The 17973-nt window shown below is 40.2% G+C and overlaps 1 protein-coding gene across 1 annotated transcript; it reads left to right on the forward strand.

Annotated features, from left to right (window-relative positions):
- The first annotated feature begins 2649 nt into the window (after positions 1-2649).
- LOC5519234 lies at positions 2650-17882 on the forward strand. The gene is made up of 14 exons (XM_048733548.1): positions 2650-2786; positions 3259-3332; positions 3442-3578; positions 7453-8648; positions 9783-9932; positions 10623-10777; positions 11087-11419; positions 12473-12562; positions 12676-12782; positions 14379-15236; positions 15705-16093; positions 16431-16571; positions 16996-17150; positions 17513-17882. Exons 1-14 carry the CDS (start codon positions 2775-2777, stop codon positions 17673-17675), a joined length of 3960 nt encoding a protein of 1319 aa, XP_048589505.1. The 5' UTR covers positions 2650-2774; the 3' UTR covers positions 17676-17882.
- Positions 17883-17973: the final 91 nt, after the last annotated feature.

Consider the following 17973-nt stretch of genomic DNA (forward strand, 5'->3'; position numbering starts at 1 on the left):
GTCAGTCTGCGTGAAGGGGGGACTCATTCGGTTATACGGTGAGGGTCGTGCGAGCTGGGGGTGTGCTGCGCAGTCAGAATTAATTTCACACTTTTTGGCGGTTAAAGGGGCAGTCGCAACGCCAGCGGTATTTTTCAGAAATGCTACCGTCACCAATCCAGCACAGAAAAATGCTACTGGACGCTATCTAAAAGAGGTTTGATTGTCTTCTTGTGAGTAATTTCGGCGCGATGCAAAGGGATTTCACAGCTACGTAGTCATTCTGCCGTTTATTTCGCTCTCAAGAAATGACGATTCCACGGTGTAATTTCACATGCGACGCCCCTTTAAAGTGGGTGCGTGCGCACCCGAGATATGATTTTAAATTCGTGGCTCTAAGAGAATTCCCATCTGGCCAGCTACATTAATATATCATTACTTCAAAGGGATATCTTGCTGTTAGAAAAACAGTCCTGGTCACGTCTGTTGAAAAAAGGGCGGTGTGGAGATTAAAAAAAACAGTCCCCCATAGCTTGTCGATCAACGTGGAAAGCTTTTGCAAATACAAAGAAAGTAAACAAATCACTAGAAGGCAAGGTGACACCAGTAGGGTTTCTGTCGGCGAACAGAGCAAGCTTTAAAGGTCTCTTGGTAGCTTTTGAAAACGAATGTAGAATACACTTTCACAGTAAATACACTTTAAAACATGGGCGAGGGGAATGAATGAATAAATAAGACCGGACTCTCATAAAGTGGATAGAAACGGCAGTCTATCTGTACATTATTTAAATCACAACAGAAGATAACCATTCCAGACATATTTAACAGTACGAAAGACACATTTTTCTTGCTCCAGTATCCCATCGTGCAAGACGATACACGATCTCTTCTTACACTAAAGGTCGCGTTTGTTCAAACGATCACATGCTGAGAGGCCCAGTCGCTATTTGGCAGAGCAGACACAATGATCTTACAGAGCTGAGGAGGGCGTTCAGGATAAAGGAAACATTGATCATCTAGGAAACATGGCTCCCTAGGCATTAGTTTTAAAGGTGACATCAACAGATTCGCATTGATTCTAAGTTTGCTGTGAACTACATGCGCGTAACAGGGAGTACAGCACCCTACTCCCACCCCAAATACCACCTCATCTCCCATAGCCCCCCTTACCCGCAGCCAGCACCCCGCCCTTCCTTCATCCACCGACCGCCGAACAGAAGAGCGCGAGTTTTGCTATGGGTTTGCGGTAGAGCTTACTCCATTAGTGCGAATCATTTGCAAATTATGGTCTTGTCACATACAAGGATATGCAAAAAAGTGGATCACGAAATCGATACATGCCAAAACAGAATAAACGTTCCAAGAAACCCACAATCAAAGCATGAATTCATTCTAGATATGCAGATCGTAAAACAAAGCGATCATACGCGGACATTACGATAGTAATGCCGCAAAGACAACTCTCCACCAAGCCAGTGCTAATCCTGATATTTGATTTTAAAACATCATCCTCTCATAAAATAAAAATATGGCTACAAACCATTGCTTGACAGCGGCTTATCTTAATTCGATCAACGAAGGTTCTCGAGTCCCAATATCCATTTGAAAGCGTCAAGTATGTGTGAAAGCGCATTAAATCAACTTTGTGCAAGCGCGCTTATAAAGCTGGCTTAGTATTCAAGTCAAATAGTTATGAGATAAAATACGAATAGGAAAATTTTTCGTGGTAAGCTCTCTTGAATCAATCGACTAGTGCTTACAGATCTCCATTAGGGTTCCGTATAAGTAATCTGTCGTCATAAACAAACGTCGGTAGCAAGTAAATGTTTGAAAAGGGATGGCAGTTTTAATTGAGCCGCTTTTAATGAAGTCTAACAAATGGACTGCAAATGGCATACAGCCACTAACACTAATTCCTCCTTTGTTTACAAAAATCTTTGAAAAGGAAAACTTTTATAGCGACACAAATGGAAGACTGTATCCTAAAATATTGTATTCTAATACGATCGGCACATTGGATATTGGCGAGAAACAAGGCATTGGAAAGGTTTTCCAGATTGGAGTTGGGGGATTAACGAACATTTTACTATTTCACCACTAATACTTTCTAAGAAAAGCAATCCATCAATCTTCTAAATATGGCAATGTCGTTATCCTGACTTTTCAAACCTAAACTGAGGTAAAAGGAAAAAAAAACTCATCACTGATTAAAATAAAAAGACCCCGTTCTTCATAATCAACAACTAGTTCAACTTTTAATTACCTTTTATTATTTTTATTTTGAAGGGTGAAATTTTATTTGGCACTCACGGTCATTAAAATGTTTTTGTAAATAATCAAAACTTGAAATGAAAATAAAATCTTCTGGGTGAAAATATTTTTCTAAAAGCTCTCAGCCTTTTCTGTGGCTCCGGATAAAACGAATGCATAAAATAAATCTGACTCTCTATGTAAAAAAAAAACGATAATCGAGAACAGGTTGCCTAAAATATCCACTAAAGCATTTACTTTAAGGTTGTATGTCACTGAGAAAGGGATATCACCAAGCCGAAGTAATATAATCTCATCTGTTATTGGCCTTCCCGTGTCACAAGTCCATTGTGAGCCCAAATAAAATACGGAACTAATCATTAGTATTTACATAATCTCTGTTATGTTGGCTCACCGCTTGCTATCCCGCTCAAGGCAGAGATGTTTGGGGTATGAGTTGATCGCATTCTAGTAATGTTGAGGACTCTGTGCTTGGATGATACTGGAGTTGAACACCGGGGAACATTATAGGCAAAGAGACCGCAATGGCTTCAACGGTGAGACAGCTTTCACAGAGCGACTAATCATTGCTTTTAAACCCAGACAGACAGTGTCAGAAGTAGCGAAAGCTCTATAGAAAGCGTTTCGTTTGGGAAGGACGAGTATAGAATAGTTCGTTTTCCGTGTTATAAAGGGAAAGATAGGAATACGGTTTAGAAAACGGTTTTCAACTAATTGGGAAATTTATTTGCCACTTTGTTTATGAATAAGACTCAAGTCATAAGAAAAACGCGTGTAACTATTTGGTGTACAAAAAATAGCTCGGGAAGGCTACAAAAGCACGTAACACTGTTTTTTTGAAGGCATTATAGAATGTAATGAATGGAGAAATAGGAAATAGAAGGAATATAAATTGTTTTATTCAAACACAATAACAAACCTCAACACCTCGTAACCAAATAGCATTGCGTCCCAGATGACAATATAGAGATACTTTTGCTTTATGGTGTTTGCCTTGTGTGTTTGCAGCTCGAGAATCTGGCTGATTCATTGAAACTGTTCATCATTGAAACGTATGGAAATGCAAAATGGGACAAAACACAGTAAGTCGAATAATAACTTTACGCACAGCGAGAATTATGGGAAAACAAATCTCCTAAAGTAATTGACGACCATCAAAGCTAAGGCTAACGTGCATATTTCTGCTTTCAGGGAGAAAACAACACAAGTTTCTACGAGGACAAACAAGCCAAAGGATGGAGAGAAATGTTCAAAAGAGAGCGATGTTTTCGATGGTGGCTCTGTCGGGCATATGAGAAATTCCTTGAAAACATTATCACAAATAGCCGGTAAGATTAGCGCGATAAGAGGCATTAGTTGCTTTTTGTGTGAAGTGGCGATATGTTAAGAGGATCGTGTGGAATGGTATTTAAGTAAATTGTTTTGCTCTCATAACGTTTTGATGGTTTCAAGTGGCCAGTGCAGAGACTGATAGTCGATGGGGGGATTTGGCGTGTGTAGCAGCTGAATGCCGGTTGAATGATCTGTGTAACTGAACTCTAAGGTTGATCTCCTAATATCGTGAACGCGACGACATCATTTCAAAACAATCGCCATCTTATCAACATAAAAAAAATGCCATAAAGACAAATACTTCTTGACAGCAACAATATCAATGCTAAACAACCGAGTATTTTCCATTCTTTTCGCCTAATTCCTAACAAATTCAAGTTTTGTAGTAAGTTTAAAAAAATGTGTTTAGCATATAACTGAAATAAACACGACTTGTGCGCAAGCAAATCAGTAAACATACGTAAACATAATTTTCAAATTTCTCACAATTCTAAGTACGCAACTCTTATTTTCTAAAGGACCTGAAAACACGTTCAACATCTGTTGTCTGATCGATGTTTGCACCACGGGCGGTACGTGCAAACTTGATTCACGAAAGTTTAGGCCTTCAAGAGAATCCTTTTTAATTTTTTTTAACCCTCTAGCTCTGCCTTCAAACGCGGATTAACAGCGTTAGGGAAATTCGGAGAGCTTCGTTTCAAATGTGACGAATTTGACATCGTAGCCATAGGAAACCATAGGGCAAACAATGCCTTCGAATAGGGCAGATCTCCAATCTCTATTAAGATTCAATTTTACTCTATTTAGTTTTTCTTTGTGCCGACTTTTCCGGTTACTTTCCAGATCCGGTAAGATTATACTTTAAGATAAATACCATTCTAAGATGAAGTAGTTTATTTATCTTTTTTAATTAAAATAACTTTCTATATAATTCCCAAATCAGACTTCTGAGCTTATAATAAACACCATTTGCTAAAGCTCTAAAGCAGAGTCGTGTAGTTGACTCGCCCGACTACTTAGTAACTATGTAACCTGCTAAGATACATATTTTTCATTTGAGAAAACTAACGACTAAGCTTAGACTGGAACTCTAGGAAAGAAAAAAACATGGATATTTGAAATTAGACTATAGGGGGAACTAGAAACAATTTGATCGAAAAGTATACGGTTTCCACGAAAACTTTTAAAAGCTAACCTCCCAGCAGGTCTCCGAAAAATCCCATCATACGCTGATAATTAGAGATCGAATTCGATGCGTGGCGGGCGTGTTTTATGTTTGGAATTTATCATGAAATCTAGCGTGTAGTGATCTTCACCTTCGTAGATTAAAAACGAGTGATGATAATAAGGATGCAACAGAACGCGCCATGTGTACTAAGTAAGCGATAGCTCAGTCTGATAGCTTATTATTGGGGAAGGTGCTGGGGGCATGCTTCTCTAGTGTAGCCTTCGTGGCAAGCGCATTGGGGGACAAGGGGACGACAGAAAGGGTAATAGCCACTAGAAAGGAGAACACGAAAGCGTCATCACCCTTTTTCTTACTAAAGGCTGATTAAGGCAGTACGATTTAGACGACTTGCCCTCGACACCTCTACAACTTCTAGTCGTAGAGTGTAAATCAGCCTACGACTCCGCTACGATCTTCGACTTCGAAAGTCGTAGTGTGTAATTCAGGACTATGCAATGTCGTGGGCACGTCGAATACGAAAAAATCGTACTGTGTTAATCAGTCATAATACACATCGCACACAACCCTATCTTTCAATCCCTTCAAAGCTGTAGTGATGACATTAATTATCATCTTTGCGGTGGGCCCTTAAGAATCTTTTGAGTCATAACGAGGATGAAGATGGTTTTGCAGTAGACGTGATGCTTTATTGATGTCCCATTTATTGCCCAAAGCAATGCTGACCGCATCTTTCAAAGCTTAGCCGCTCGGTAGTTACCGCGATATGAAGTTACCTTAATGTGTATGCCATCCTAGAAAAACACTAAGGGAAAGATGAATCTATTGCCATCGGTTGTTTGGGATATCTTCTATTAAATTAAGTAAACGCATAAAACTGCTTTAGATGGTCACTTCTAGATTTTGTACGGAATTTGTTCTTGAATATCGGTATGAAATTAATAACAAGGGTGTTGCTGAATAGACGTCTACGACGATTTGACCTGGGGTTCAGATTGAATGTGAAAAATAGAAGTGGACTCATTAACACTTGAAAAATAAGGAAATTAAAACTAATTTTATTGCACGTTAGAGTACAGGCTGTAAAAACGCTTTCCCGCGGCGTGTTTATCATCTTTATTTCTTCTCATTCTATTGGCGCCTTGTCGATGGTTAAGGTCTCTGTTTTGGGCACGACATTGATAAACATCAAGGGATCCGACTTTTAGAATAAACTTTGCTAATATACCGTGGGATTGTTGTAAAAGAGTGAAACGGTGAAGTGTATATCAGAGGTTGATTACTTAATAGATAACATCTAGAGTGTCATCGATGTAGTTTATGGAAAAAATACAGCAATAAATCACTTTAAGCTCTGCGTTTGAAACATGTAGTTTGGAGTTTTGGTTAATCATATAAAAAAACACTAGAATGGAAGAACGAAGTTTAAGACAACTGGATAGAGATCGATATTGAATAGAATAAATGGATTCAAATTATCATGTAATTGTCTCTATGTGGCAAGATAACAATTACATATTCCAAAAATAACTTATTATTTCCTGAAAGTATATCTTTATTTTTATAAGCTTTGAGATGAGAGGGAATACTTGCCAGCAAATAGTCTTTCTTTGCAGCCCTCGCAAGTGTCTGGGTACCAAGGGCAGCTTGAAGGTTGATTGACAAATTTTTATTAGCCTCGGAATTCTCGCCTGCCCTCAACCGTCCACTCATTATGTTTCCATTTTGTTCGCCCGCACCTTTACTTGTTTTAATTTGTTGTAGAACCGAGTTAATTGTTTTATACATTGGTTTGAATAAATTGCTGCGAGCAGCAAGAGCTCACAAGAGCTTACAGTCTTATCACCAAACAATGTTTTGTATATGATCGCCGATTAAATATAGCTCAGGCAAGCTTCTCAGGTTTAGCGAAATGAGGGAAAAGCTCTAAAATACTTTTGCCCAACAAAAACCATCAAAAGATATATTCTATACATTAGGAGATTATCTAGTTTAGTATTGACCGTATTTCACAAATATATAGTTGCAAATAGATATGATGGCCTATATGGATGATCATTAGGATAATTTTATCGGTGATAATGACATTGATGACGTATTTTATGACTTATAAAGACTAAGATATTAACGGTAGGGACATGGTAATGACATTGCTGTTGGTGATGATAAATGATGATGATGACGATGACTATGACGATGACGATGATGACGATGATGGTGATGATAATGACGTCGATTAAAGTGAAAGTGGTCCATGTTGCTGTTTGTGCTGCTAATGATGATTGAAGTAGTGGCGATTAGGGTGGCTCATGTTGGTTTTGCTGCTAATGATAATAATTATGAAAGTGGGTGATAGCTTTTCCCCTCCTCCTTCCTAGTTGATGGTAACGGTTCTATTGTCCCATTTAAACGCTCTTATCCCACCTTGCGCTTGCTAAGGAGGCTACACTAGGTAAGCACGCCCCAGCCCTTTCCCCAATAGTGATATTAGTGAAAAAAGTGCTGGCGAACAACAGTAGCGGTCAGATGATAATATGATTATGTTAATGATGATTGTGGTGTTGGAGGCAGCGAAATGGTGACGTTTATGACGAGACGTCAGGCAACGAAATGCTGCCGTTTATGACGAGACGACGACGGCGTTGAAACTTGTGATAACCCAGTAAAATCTCTCTTGTTCACAGGCAAACATGAAGATCAAGTCATGGAAGCGTTTGGACGGTTTGCATTTGACACCTGCCTTAAGCAGCCACAGGGGAAAATACTCTTCTCCCTCGGAAACTCCTTGTGCGACTTCCTCAACAGCCTGGATAACTTCCTGGAGATCTTTATTCAGTCACACGAGTGCTTGAGGAATGCCAAGGCACCCACCTTCAGCTGTAAAGTTATGGGTCGATGCCTGGAGTTGCATTATTATCCAACCCATAGCGGTTGGGAACACTTCATCATCGGCTCAGTAACACGGGCTGCTCACGTGCTATTCAAAAGAAATGTACTAATAAAACTAGAGGATACTGGGAGAGACCCGGACCATAGAGTATTCAGCATACGGGAGAAGGATCAGCAATTAAAAACGCAGAATTCTTTAGCTACTAAACGGCAACTACGTTCGACATCGCCTCAGGACCTACCCATTGGTGTCCAAACACTGTGTTCAACTTTCCCATTCCATGTGATTTTGGACAAAGAACTACAAATTAAACAAATGGGGTCAGCATTATTGAGACTAATAGGTCCGGCAATCCGACATGATAGGAAGTTTAGTACGTACTTCGAGCTTGATCAACCGGATATAACGTTAGGTTTCCAGCCGATTTTGTGCAGAATAAACGCGACGTTTTCCGTTCAACTAAAGTCTGCTACTCAAATAGACGACTCGGGTAAAAGGGTAACATTGATGGAGTTAAAAGGACAAATGATTCATCTCCCTGAATCAAACGCCATCTTATTCCTCGCCTCGCCATTGGTGGAGAAACTCGAACAACTAAAAGGGCGTGGCTTATTCTTGAGTGACATTCCAATCCATGATGCCACGCGTGACTTGATTCTGGTCAGTGAGCAGGCAAATGCACAAGACGGCTTAAAAAAGCGCATGGAGCAAATACAAAAGGAGCTACAGCAAGCGTCGAGTGAGTTAGAAGAAGAAAAAAAGAAAACTGAGAATTTACTTTCTTCTATATTTCCACACGATGTGGCGAACAAGTTGATAAACAAACAGCCAATTCCCGCGCGACATATCCAGAACGTCACCATGTTGTTTAGCGATATTGTGGGCTTCACGGCGATTTGTGGTAAATGCAGCGCTATGGACGTTGTTGAGATGCTGAAAAGTCTGTACACCAAGTTTGACAAGCTTTGTGGTGAGCTGGATTTGTACAAGGTAGGAAGAAAACAATGTGGAAAAGCAACCATCGCGCGACTTGGGGAGCAAGTGGCGATATTTTTTATTAAATTTGGTAAATGAAATATGAAACTTTGCTTTTGGATGGTTATTTCGAGATTTTATCGCATATTTTTTTTACAATTTGAAAGTAAACAAAGCTACAAAGCTTATTATGTCTCTTTAATACTTCCAATGCAACAAAACAAACACAATTTTCGCCCAAACTTTAACTAGATTCTAAAGAACTATAACCTAAGTATGTCATATGTTGCGAAGTCTTGAAGCTCGCGAGACAGTTTCAACGCTGATTCCGGCATTCCCTTGTGAACGTGTCAAGTACCAAACTGTACGCGACACTTTTTCTTGTTTACGATATTTCAAGAATCGCTCAATATTAAGTGGATGCTTTATATAGGGAGAATACTACATGGAAAGTGCGCGCGTACGGTTTTTATTCACGAGTTGTGCGCAGTATCAAAAAACGAATGAGTGAGTTTTTTTTATGCAAAACAACGAGTGAATAAAAACTGTACAAAGCACTTTCCATGCTGTATTTTGTTTATTATATGCATACTGAGAAATTTATAATGAGCTTATTACATAACATTTTATTAGACTCGGCTGCAGAGGCTCCGAAGTTTGTGCTGTTCGACGGTTTAGACGAAGACAGACAGAAACTAACATTGAAATGAATCTGTTTCGCTAATCTCACGCACGAGACTGTGATGTTAGATAGCGTTTTAACAGCCTTACATCTCGCTCGGTTCTACCCTTTGTATTCTGGTTTTCAAGACTTTCTACATAATCCTCTACTATTGTCTTCCATTTGGAACTCTTTGAATTCAATTTTCACAGTGAAATTTCATTCTCTCGCTCAATGGAGCTCAATTACAAGATACATGCAAAGCTACCCGTCTCCCCGCGTTAGGATCATGTGCAGTGAAAAAATATCGTTCGTCCAATCAGAACCGCGGACGACTTTTCTTCAAGGTGAAAAAACATCGTTCGCGCCTCTGATTTACTGAGACCAGTGAACGAACGAAACATTTACTGAATATGTTTTCAGTGAGTATTTCTCAGTATGTATAATTATAATAAAATAAGGTACTTACTTCTATCCATGTGTCTCAGGTGGAGACAATCGGAGACGCGTACGTGGTGGCGGGCGGGGTACAGAACCATTGCGGGACTGCTGAAGACGCGTACCACGTGGCGCTCATGGCCGTGGGGATGATTGATCACATACGAGACGTGCTCTCACCAGAGGGCGTGCCACTAAAGGTACGACGAGCCGCCGTTATTTTTTGTACCCCTACAACTTAAGTCTGCTTAGCAGCCATTCTTAGTGTCACAAGCTTTTGGGGCAAGCGTGCATGCCACTAAAGGTACGAATAGAAGCCGTCATTTTTGTGACCCTACAAGTTAGGTATGATTAACAGCCATTCTTAGTGCCACGCACGCTTTCCCTACAAGTTTGTGGTGAAGGCATGCGTCACACTAAGAGCGGCTGCTAAGCAGACTATTACAAGTTATGCACATATAAAAAGACAAAAGGTTATATTTAAAAAAGGTGATGGGAAACAGATTTTTCTAAAGCTGTAACCACCCGTCACTATAATATTGGATTCGCCTCTATAACAGAGCTATACCAGGCCTTGAAATATGGGGCGTGCGTGTCCCTAGTGACCCAGCCCCTGCTACGGCACTGATAATTAGTAAAGTGGAAAATAAGAAAGATGCTGTACAGCCACCTAGCCAGTAACTAGTCATCACGAAACCATTAAAAATGGTGTTGCAGTAAACATGGACATTTTTACGCTTAACCTTCCTTGATCGAAAACAACAAAAAGAGCTCAACACCAGATGTTTCTAGTGTAAGTCTTTACAGATTTCATTGCCACTTTCATTACTTGCAAAGTGTTTGTAGTGTCCGATGTTCAGATATTCCTATGCCATTTTCAATACTTGCAGATGCGCGTTGGTATTCACACTGGGTCGGTTTTGTCAGGGGTGGTCGGGACCAAGATGCCTCGCTACTGTCTCTTCGGTCATGACGTCACCTTAGCCAACAAAATGGAATCGGAGAGCGAAGCTGGCAGAATAAACATCAGCCCTACTACATACGAGTAAGTAAATGGAAGGGCCATTTAATAACACCCTCTTTTCAAGGTACTTAGATCACCGGGGACTGGAGGGTTCGCTTGCGGTTTCGCTTGCCCGCGACGCCTAAGAGGGTGGTGTCCAAAGACCCCATGGTTAAACAAACCCTTAAGTTTTAAAATGGCCGCGTTTTACCGACTAACTGTCCTACATATGGGAAACAAAAAAAAATTAAAGCAAACGTTATGCTATAAGTTTCTGAAAAGGGCTTCGAACTTTATAGATGGCGGCCAATACAAACTGTCAATATCTATATCTGCATATCTTTTGTTCAGATTAATCCGTGAACACAAGGAATTCATTTTCACTGAACGACCACGTAGCGCTCTGCCAGACGGTTTCAGCAGCCATGTCCATGGAACATGTCACTTCCTGAAAAAGAAAGCCACCTCCCTAAAACACGACGAGTCCTTATGGGAGAAACTTGAGTCGAGCAGAATCAGGCGAAAAACATCGCCCGACACGCCGACATGGGACACGGAGGGCAGCTTGTGTGACGTCACAGATGATACCGTCACGGGGCTGACTGCAAAGACATTTCTCGATGATGTAAATAACTATGTAACAATCGAGAAGGCGACTAGAAACTCTTTTAAGGAGACGACAGTGTGATTTCAGATTATAAAGTAAATCTATGTAGATATAATCCTCATTGATCTACCCTATACATAATGGTCTTGCAAAGTCCCTATTTCAAGCTCTACATTAAACGCAACAAAGAAAATCAGTGATTGTTTATTAAATAACCAGAGGGGGGAAGGGAAGTTATTGTGGGGATAAACTCTGAAATTTTTAACCACCGAAATAGGTGGGGGGAGTCCGAAAAAAATGGGCCCTCTAAGGGGTGCTCTGAATTTCCTGGAGGTTGGGGGGGGGGGGGGGGGGGCAGAAAACATGGGTCGAAAGCTTACCCCCGCCCCACACCCCCAGACACCCTTCTCCTTCTCTTCTGCCCTCAGGGTATATGAACACTCCCTAGGACATCACCCTGGATGTCACAGTCAAACCCTAACTGTATAGACCATTTACAATTTGCGTCGTTTCTTGATCAGGTTACTGTAGCCCACAGCTTTAGTAGCTCAACCCCAAAGAAAAATGGAACTTAATACAGCTCGTGTTTTTGTCATCAAAAGAAAGCGTGCGTGCGTGGTTGATTACAACCCACTAGTTAACCCCCTTTGTTTGCATATGAAAAATATATTTAATTTTCACTGACGATTAACTTTATATTTGTACATTACCCGTACACAGAAATTGTATCTCTGCAAGGGGAGAATAGCCTTAGGCTATAGACGTGTTTGGGTTACATAATTATGGGAATTGAGTTTGGTCAATCACAATAATAACACACTTCAACTGTCTCATTTCAATATCCTAAAACAATTAAAAAGAGTTGTTTTATACAAAAATTTATTTCGCTGAGTCGAGACAAAGCAGACTTGCGTGCGAAACCTTTTTTCTCTGCGGTGGTCAACGAAATGTAGAAACACCCCCATGATTCCTTGCTCTCTGACCGGAGGGTAATCATTAGCCGCGATCTCACTCATCTTCGAAAGCAAACAATAAAACATTAGACATCTGGTTACAGATTCCTACTGAACGCATCGCTCGTTATTAAGTTCATCTGCACTTTAGAAAAAGAGCTCTTGAACCGTATCGAGTAGTTCAAGGACTATGTACGGGTTCGTGAATAGAGCTCTTCAAGATCTTGTCATACAAGGCTACGGGCCCGATGTTTGGAAGGAAATCTTGTAAGTAAGACCGTAGAACCGGCGGCATTCGCATCGCTACTTGACATATGACCACACAGTGCACAGCAGCATTGTAGCATTGCATTCTAATGCTTGTTATATCATGTATTTAGGAAAAAAGCGAACCTAGATCTTGGGGACTCCAGAGAGTTCAACGAGAGGCGAATCTACGACGACCAAAACACTTCCGATCTATTGATAGTCGCTGAGGATGTGATCGGTAAGTTTGATAATGCTGCTAAATGGGGGGCTACATCACACAGCCTTCGGGCTGGTAAATTCTTTTGAGACACACTTGATATACAAGTACGGTCTATGGCGATTTTAAGAAGGCGCTGTTTCGAATATTCGACTGATGAGACCAATCATCTGGCGGCATAATCATGAACCTGTAATTGTCGGAGTCGTTTTAGTTTAATTGACTTGCACTTGACGCTCATGACTGTGGAAATACATCGAGATTGATATACCACATTTTATTGTTTCGACGGATTCACTCTGGTATTAGTTTGAGTGTTCGGGTATATCAGGATGTTTATAGTATTTTTGCTGGTATCAACAACGGACTGTAAAAGTAAACATTGTTTTTATGTTAGGAGAACAGGGGACATCTATCTACGTAACAACAACATCCATCATCGTGCCGACAAGTAGTGATAATTATACAATGTATAATACCGATAAAAATTGATTTGAGCTTACAGCTATGCTCTATAGATTCATGGATAAATTGTGTCTGCCCTGAAGAAGTCTTATTAAAGACGAAAATTTGGTAGAGTCGAAGACCAGTTTTTGGTGTATTCTATAGATCCTATGGGATGCTATTGTCTGTTGTGTATATGAAGATGAAAAAGGAGAACCAAAACATAGGCGTTTAATCATCCTTATTCCCTTTGCCGCGCACATTATAATCAATGAATTACCCTTCACAGAGAAATAGCAATGCTAGCGATCTAACCAGTAATCAAATAATTATTTTGTTTAGTAATTTATCGCACTAGATGCTCGAAAGAGCGGGAATAATGCTTTTATGTATGCTTGTTAACCTTACGGTAAGTGCCGCATGAATCTATACGATTAAAAAGAACAATAAACTAGCGCACCAAAGACAGCGTAAATGAATTCAAAAACACTGTAGCATAATGTGGAGCCATTATCCAATCTGACATTAAGTGTCAAATTGACAAATGGTTTTGAGGCAAAATTTGACAAAAATGACCACAAGGCCAGACCCGGATCAGTAATAATTATCCTATATATAGAAATGCGTGAATTCGGAAACCAAGATATTTAACAGATGCGAAATAAAATGATAAGCATTGAATGAGTTATAAAGCATTTTTTGCATGTCATACTTGCTCATCATCCAATCTTTCTCGAGAATTTTCATTGTTATGCGGGTGGTAGCGATTAGTGAAGGTCAACGATCCGATAATCGAAGTTATGAAGAGATAGGGCTCCTGAAAGGTTTAATCTGTTCGATCGTGTCTCTATGATTTTTTTTAATAACGTCTTATTTTCAGTGGAGGCTGGGCCGTTGGGTTGGGTTGTTAGGAACACAATTTTAGAACGCATCACACTAACAAAACAATCTTTTGCTGCTATCTGAGCCTTGACATGTTCTTCGATCTCAAACTGGACGTTCTTTACACAAAAAGTAATAAAGACATAAGAATTTTCCAATTCCCCATCATCCGTTTCTAGACGGGATATACTGTTGCGAAGGGACAAGGGGACTGACAACGTGTTTTATCGGCTATAAAGCCATATCTGTACATTATCAACATAATATCCTTCGCTTCTCTCTCTTCACTAGGGTTATCCAAAAATACAATTCTCGAGAGATTTGGTGACGCCTTCTTCGAGCATTGCATCGGATCAGGATACGATAGTATGATCCGTAGCCTCGGAGGAAACCTCATGGACTTTTTCAACTCCCTGGACGGGCTTCACGAGCAATTACTTCTCCTCTACCCAGGAATGAGGCCGCCATCTTTCCGAGCTAAGCGACACAACATCGACATGAAACTTGAGCTTGTGTACACATCTGAACGCTCTGGTCTCGAGTACATGGTCGTTGGACTTGTCAAGACAGTAGCAAGGAAGCTTTACGGTATCCAAGTTAACGTGGAATTAGCCTCAATGTCAAGTAAAGACCAGTCCTGGGCCATTTTCTACGTTTTATCTCAACATCAGGATGAGATGAAGTATATATTACCTACAGACACAACTCTTGAAAGGACTATGAAAGAGCTTAGCATAATGACCCTTAGTTCAAGAATCGGAACTGCAGCATTTTGCAGGGCGTGCCCTTTCCATGCGGTATTTGACCAGCGGATGGTTATATACCAGGCAGGCATCTCGCTATGCCGTGTGCTTCCAGCAGTACGAGTAGGAAAATCTAAACTCACAGACATTTTTGAGAGCATACGGCCGCCTATAAAGCTGACATTTGATAACATTTTACAGTACATTAATAAGGTTTATGTTATCAAGACGAAGTCAGGTCTTCTGGATTCTGCTTCATTGAGTACAGTTTCTGAAGATGACTACGGCAACTTGGAGTCCCCTTCAATGCGCTTTCGGGGGCAGATGATGTATCTACCAGAATGCAACAGCATAATGTTTCTTGCATCTCCAAGTGTTGTAAATCTCGATGGACTGAATGAAAAAGGTTTGTTGTAGTTGTCGTTTTATTGAATAGACAGTAATCGCCATATTATTTTGCTTGGCCGTGCCTCCACCACAGCTGGCGTGCGTTAAAAAAAAAAAAACAAGATGGCGCGAGATGACCTCAAGAAAAAAAAACATCTCATTATGCGAAACCATAGACTAAGGACAAGAGGGTTGAAAAATGAAAGACAGGCGAATATGCAAATTTCAAGTTGGTAAATAACGTGCTTGGTCTTATAACATAATGTCGTTGTTGTTGTTTTGTTCTTCCCATGAGCATCCCTTTTTAGTCTTTCAATTTAATTTCAAAGTAACTATCTAAAAATAGAGTTACATACATCCTCGTATATCAAATCCACTCAATCATGTCACAGCTGTTGTGGAAAGAGTAAAAATACATCCCACGACTTATACTAAACGTGTGATTTCATAATGAGGAATGATCCTATTCGGCCTTACTTTGTTGCAGGTCTTTACATGAGTGATATCCCTATCCACGATGCAACTAGAGACCTCATTCTCCTCTCCGAACAACACAATGCGGAGTTCAAGCTCTCGCAAAGGCTAGAGATCCTAACAGACAAACTACAGCAGACGTCTCGAGAGCTAGAGAACGAGCAGCAACTCAACGATCGCCTACTCTACAGCATCCTCCCTGCCTCGGTGGCGAACGACCTGCGTCTTCGAAAGCCAGTCAATGCCAACAAGTATGAGATTGTCACTATCATGTTCAGTGGAATTGTCGACTTCACCAACTACTGCAACAAGATCAAGGAGCCAATGGAAATCGTGGAGATGCTGAACGAGGTTTATACGGAATTCGATCAACTCACGGATAGCAATGATGATATTTATAAGGTAATGTCTTTGCAGCATATCTTACATTTAAACGAAATTCAACCAAGTGACGGTGCAGCATTCCTTACATGACGAGGTTAATGCGAAATTCGATCAACTGGTGAGTAACAATGATGATTTTAAAAGGTAATGTCTTTGACGCATCCCAACTGACAGATAAAAATGATGTATTTAAAAGGAAATTACTTACTAGCTTCTCTGTAAAAACGCTTTTGTTTTACCTAGGTTTTCAATTTGCTTACCCTCCCCTAACCCCTTTTATCACCTTCATAAAAATATTGGTGGAGAATACGTACAAAGCTTTGTTATTAATCCAAGACATGTTATCTGGTGACAGGTTGAAACAGTTGGTGACAAGTACATGGCTGTCAGCGGCTTGCCGACAAGATGCGATAAGCATGCGCTGAACATCGCAAACCTTGCACTGGATATGATAGACATCTCGAAGGGCATGAAGGCCAAGGGCATACAACTACAGGTAAGAAACTACCTTTTCTTATTCGGATGTGATTGACATCTCCACAAGTATAACAGTCAAATGACTGACATGTTGTTCGGGTCATGGCATCCCCATCTCAGTATACACCTCCTAAATATATATATGTATAAAAGGCATGGAGGCGATCGCAAAATACGTCTTTTCTCTAGATAAAGTGCTTTTCACAAAATGCAAGGAGTATTTTTTTTTTCAAAAAACATAACTATACAACTTCCAATGATAAAATGTTGTGGCCGTTAGTACTGTTAGTTTTTTTTATTGCCAACTATTAAACGTACAGTTCCTCTAATCATCGAATTGTTTTGTGCAACACGTTTAGGTAGGACGCTTGTTCAGGGGAGGGACTTATCTATATTTTTTCCTCTCCTTTTTCACACGATTTTCTTACCTTGTTTTGCTGCAGGTTACTATAGGCATTCACTCGGGGGAAGTGGTGGCTGGTGTAGTCGGGCAGAAGAAACCTCGGTATTGTCTGTTTGGAAACACTGTGAACCTCACCAGTCGAACCGAGACTACGGGCCTGAAGGGGAAAATAAACGTCTCGGAATACGCATACAGGTAAATTTATTATTGTATCATTATTTTTATGATGAGGATCGATGGAAAATTGATGACAAAATCGCAAAATTTGCCCAAAAATGATGGTGCTATTTGATATTTGAGACGGTACCACTCAGATAATTCTCCCAAAAGTACTTGTTGTCCCGAGATGTGAGTTTTTTTCTAGAGGTTCATGTCATACACTCGGGGTCAGCCATAAGGAAAGACTGAGCCAACTTAATAGCTGACCTTATTTCAATTCACGGCATAAATCGCCGAACTTTGTTTTTATTAAAACTGCTTTGCTTCAGCTTGTACCGAATAAGGGTAAAGTTTTCGTGTGAATGACACTTGATTGACACATTCTATTGATTGTACAGGTGTTTGTTGGTGCAGCCGCATGAGCAGTTCGTGTTCAAAAAGAGAGGTCCAGTGGTCATGAAAGGCAAAAAAGAGCCAATGATAACTTATATCTTACAAAGGAATGACAAATATCAACCAGACGGCGCCGAGCAAGACATAAGCTTGCAGCAGTTAGAGTAGAAAAAAAGAGGTCTGGGTATGACCATACCCAGGATTGGCTTAGGCTAAATAAGAAATGCCTTTAACAAATTAAAAATGAACCTTTTAATGTGTGAATAGAACGGTTTTTGTATTTATGTATGTGATAGTGAAACTATTAATGAAATAATTTCATTAGTGAAATATTTTATTAGTGAAATAAATTAATGCCCTAGTCGGGATCTTAAACAAGATATTGGTTAAACGTTCAAAAAGGTATATAAGACTCTGCTAGCAGAACAGGCACGGCAGCGCCCGTCCTGAAAAGTCATGACGAGAA

The sequence above is a fragment of the Nematostella vectensis genome, chromosome 10 (genome assembly GCF_932526225.1).
Source record: "Nematostella vectensis chromosome 10, jaNemVect1.1, whole genome shotgun sequence".
Classification (NCBI taxonomy): domain Eukaryota; kingdom Metazoa; phylum Cnidaria; class Anthozoa; order Actiniaria; family Edwardsiidae; genus Nematostella; species Nematostella vectensis.

What these genes read in the sequence shown, in the direction of transcription:
- LOC5519234 (XM_048733548.1), top strand. An exon ending in AACATTATCACAAATAGCCG is followed by an intron (nt 3,579 to 7,452) that starts GTAAGATTAGCG and finishes TCTTGTTCACAG; the next exon opens with GCAAACATGAAGATCAAGTC. An exon ending in TCTTTTAAGGAGACGACAGT is followed by an intron (nt 11,420 to 12,472) that starts GTGATTTCAGAT and finishes AACCGTATCGAG; the next exon opens with TAGTTCAAGGACTATGTACG.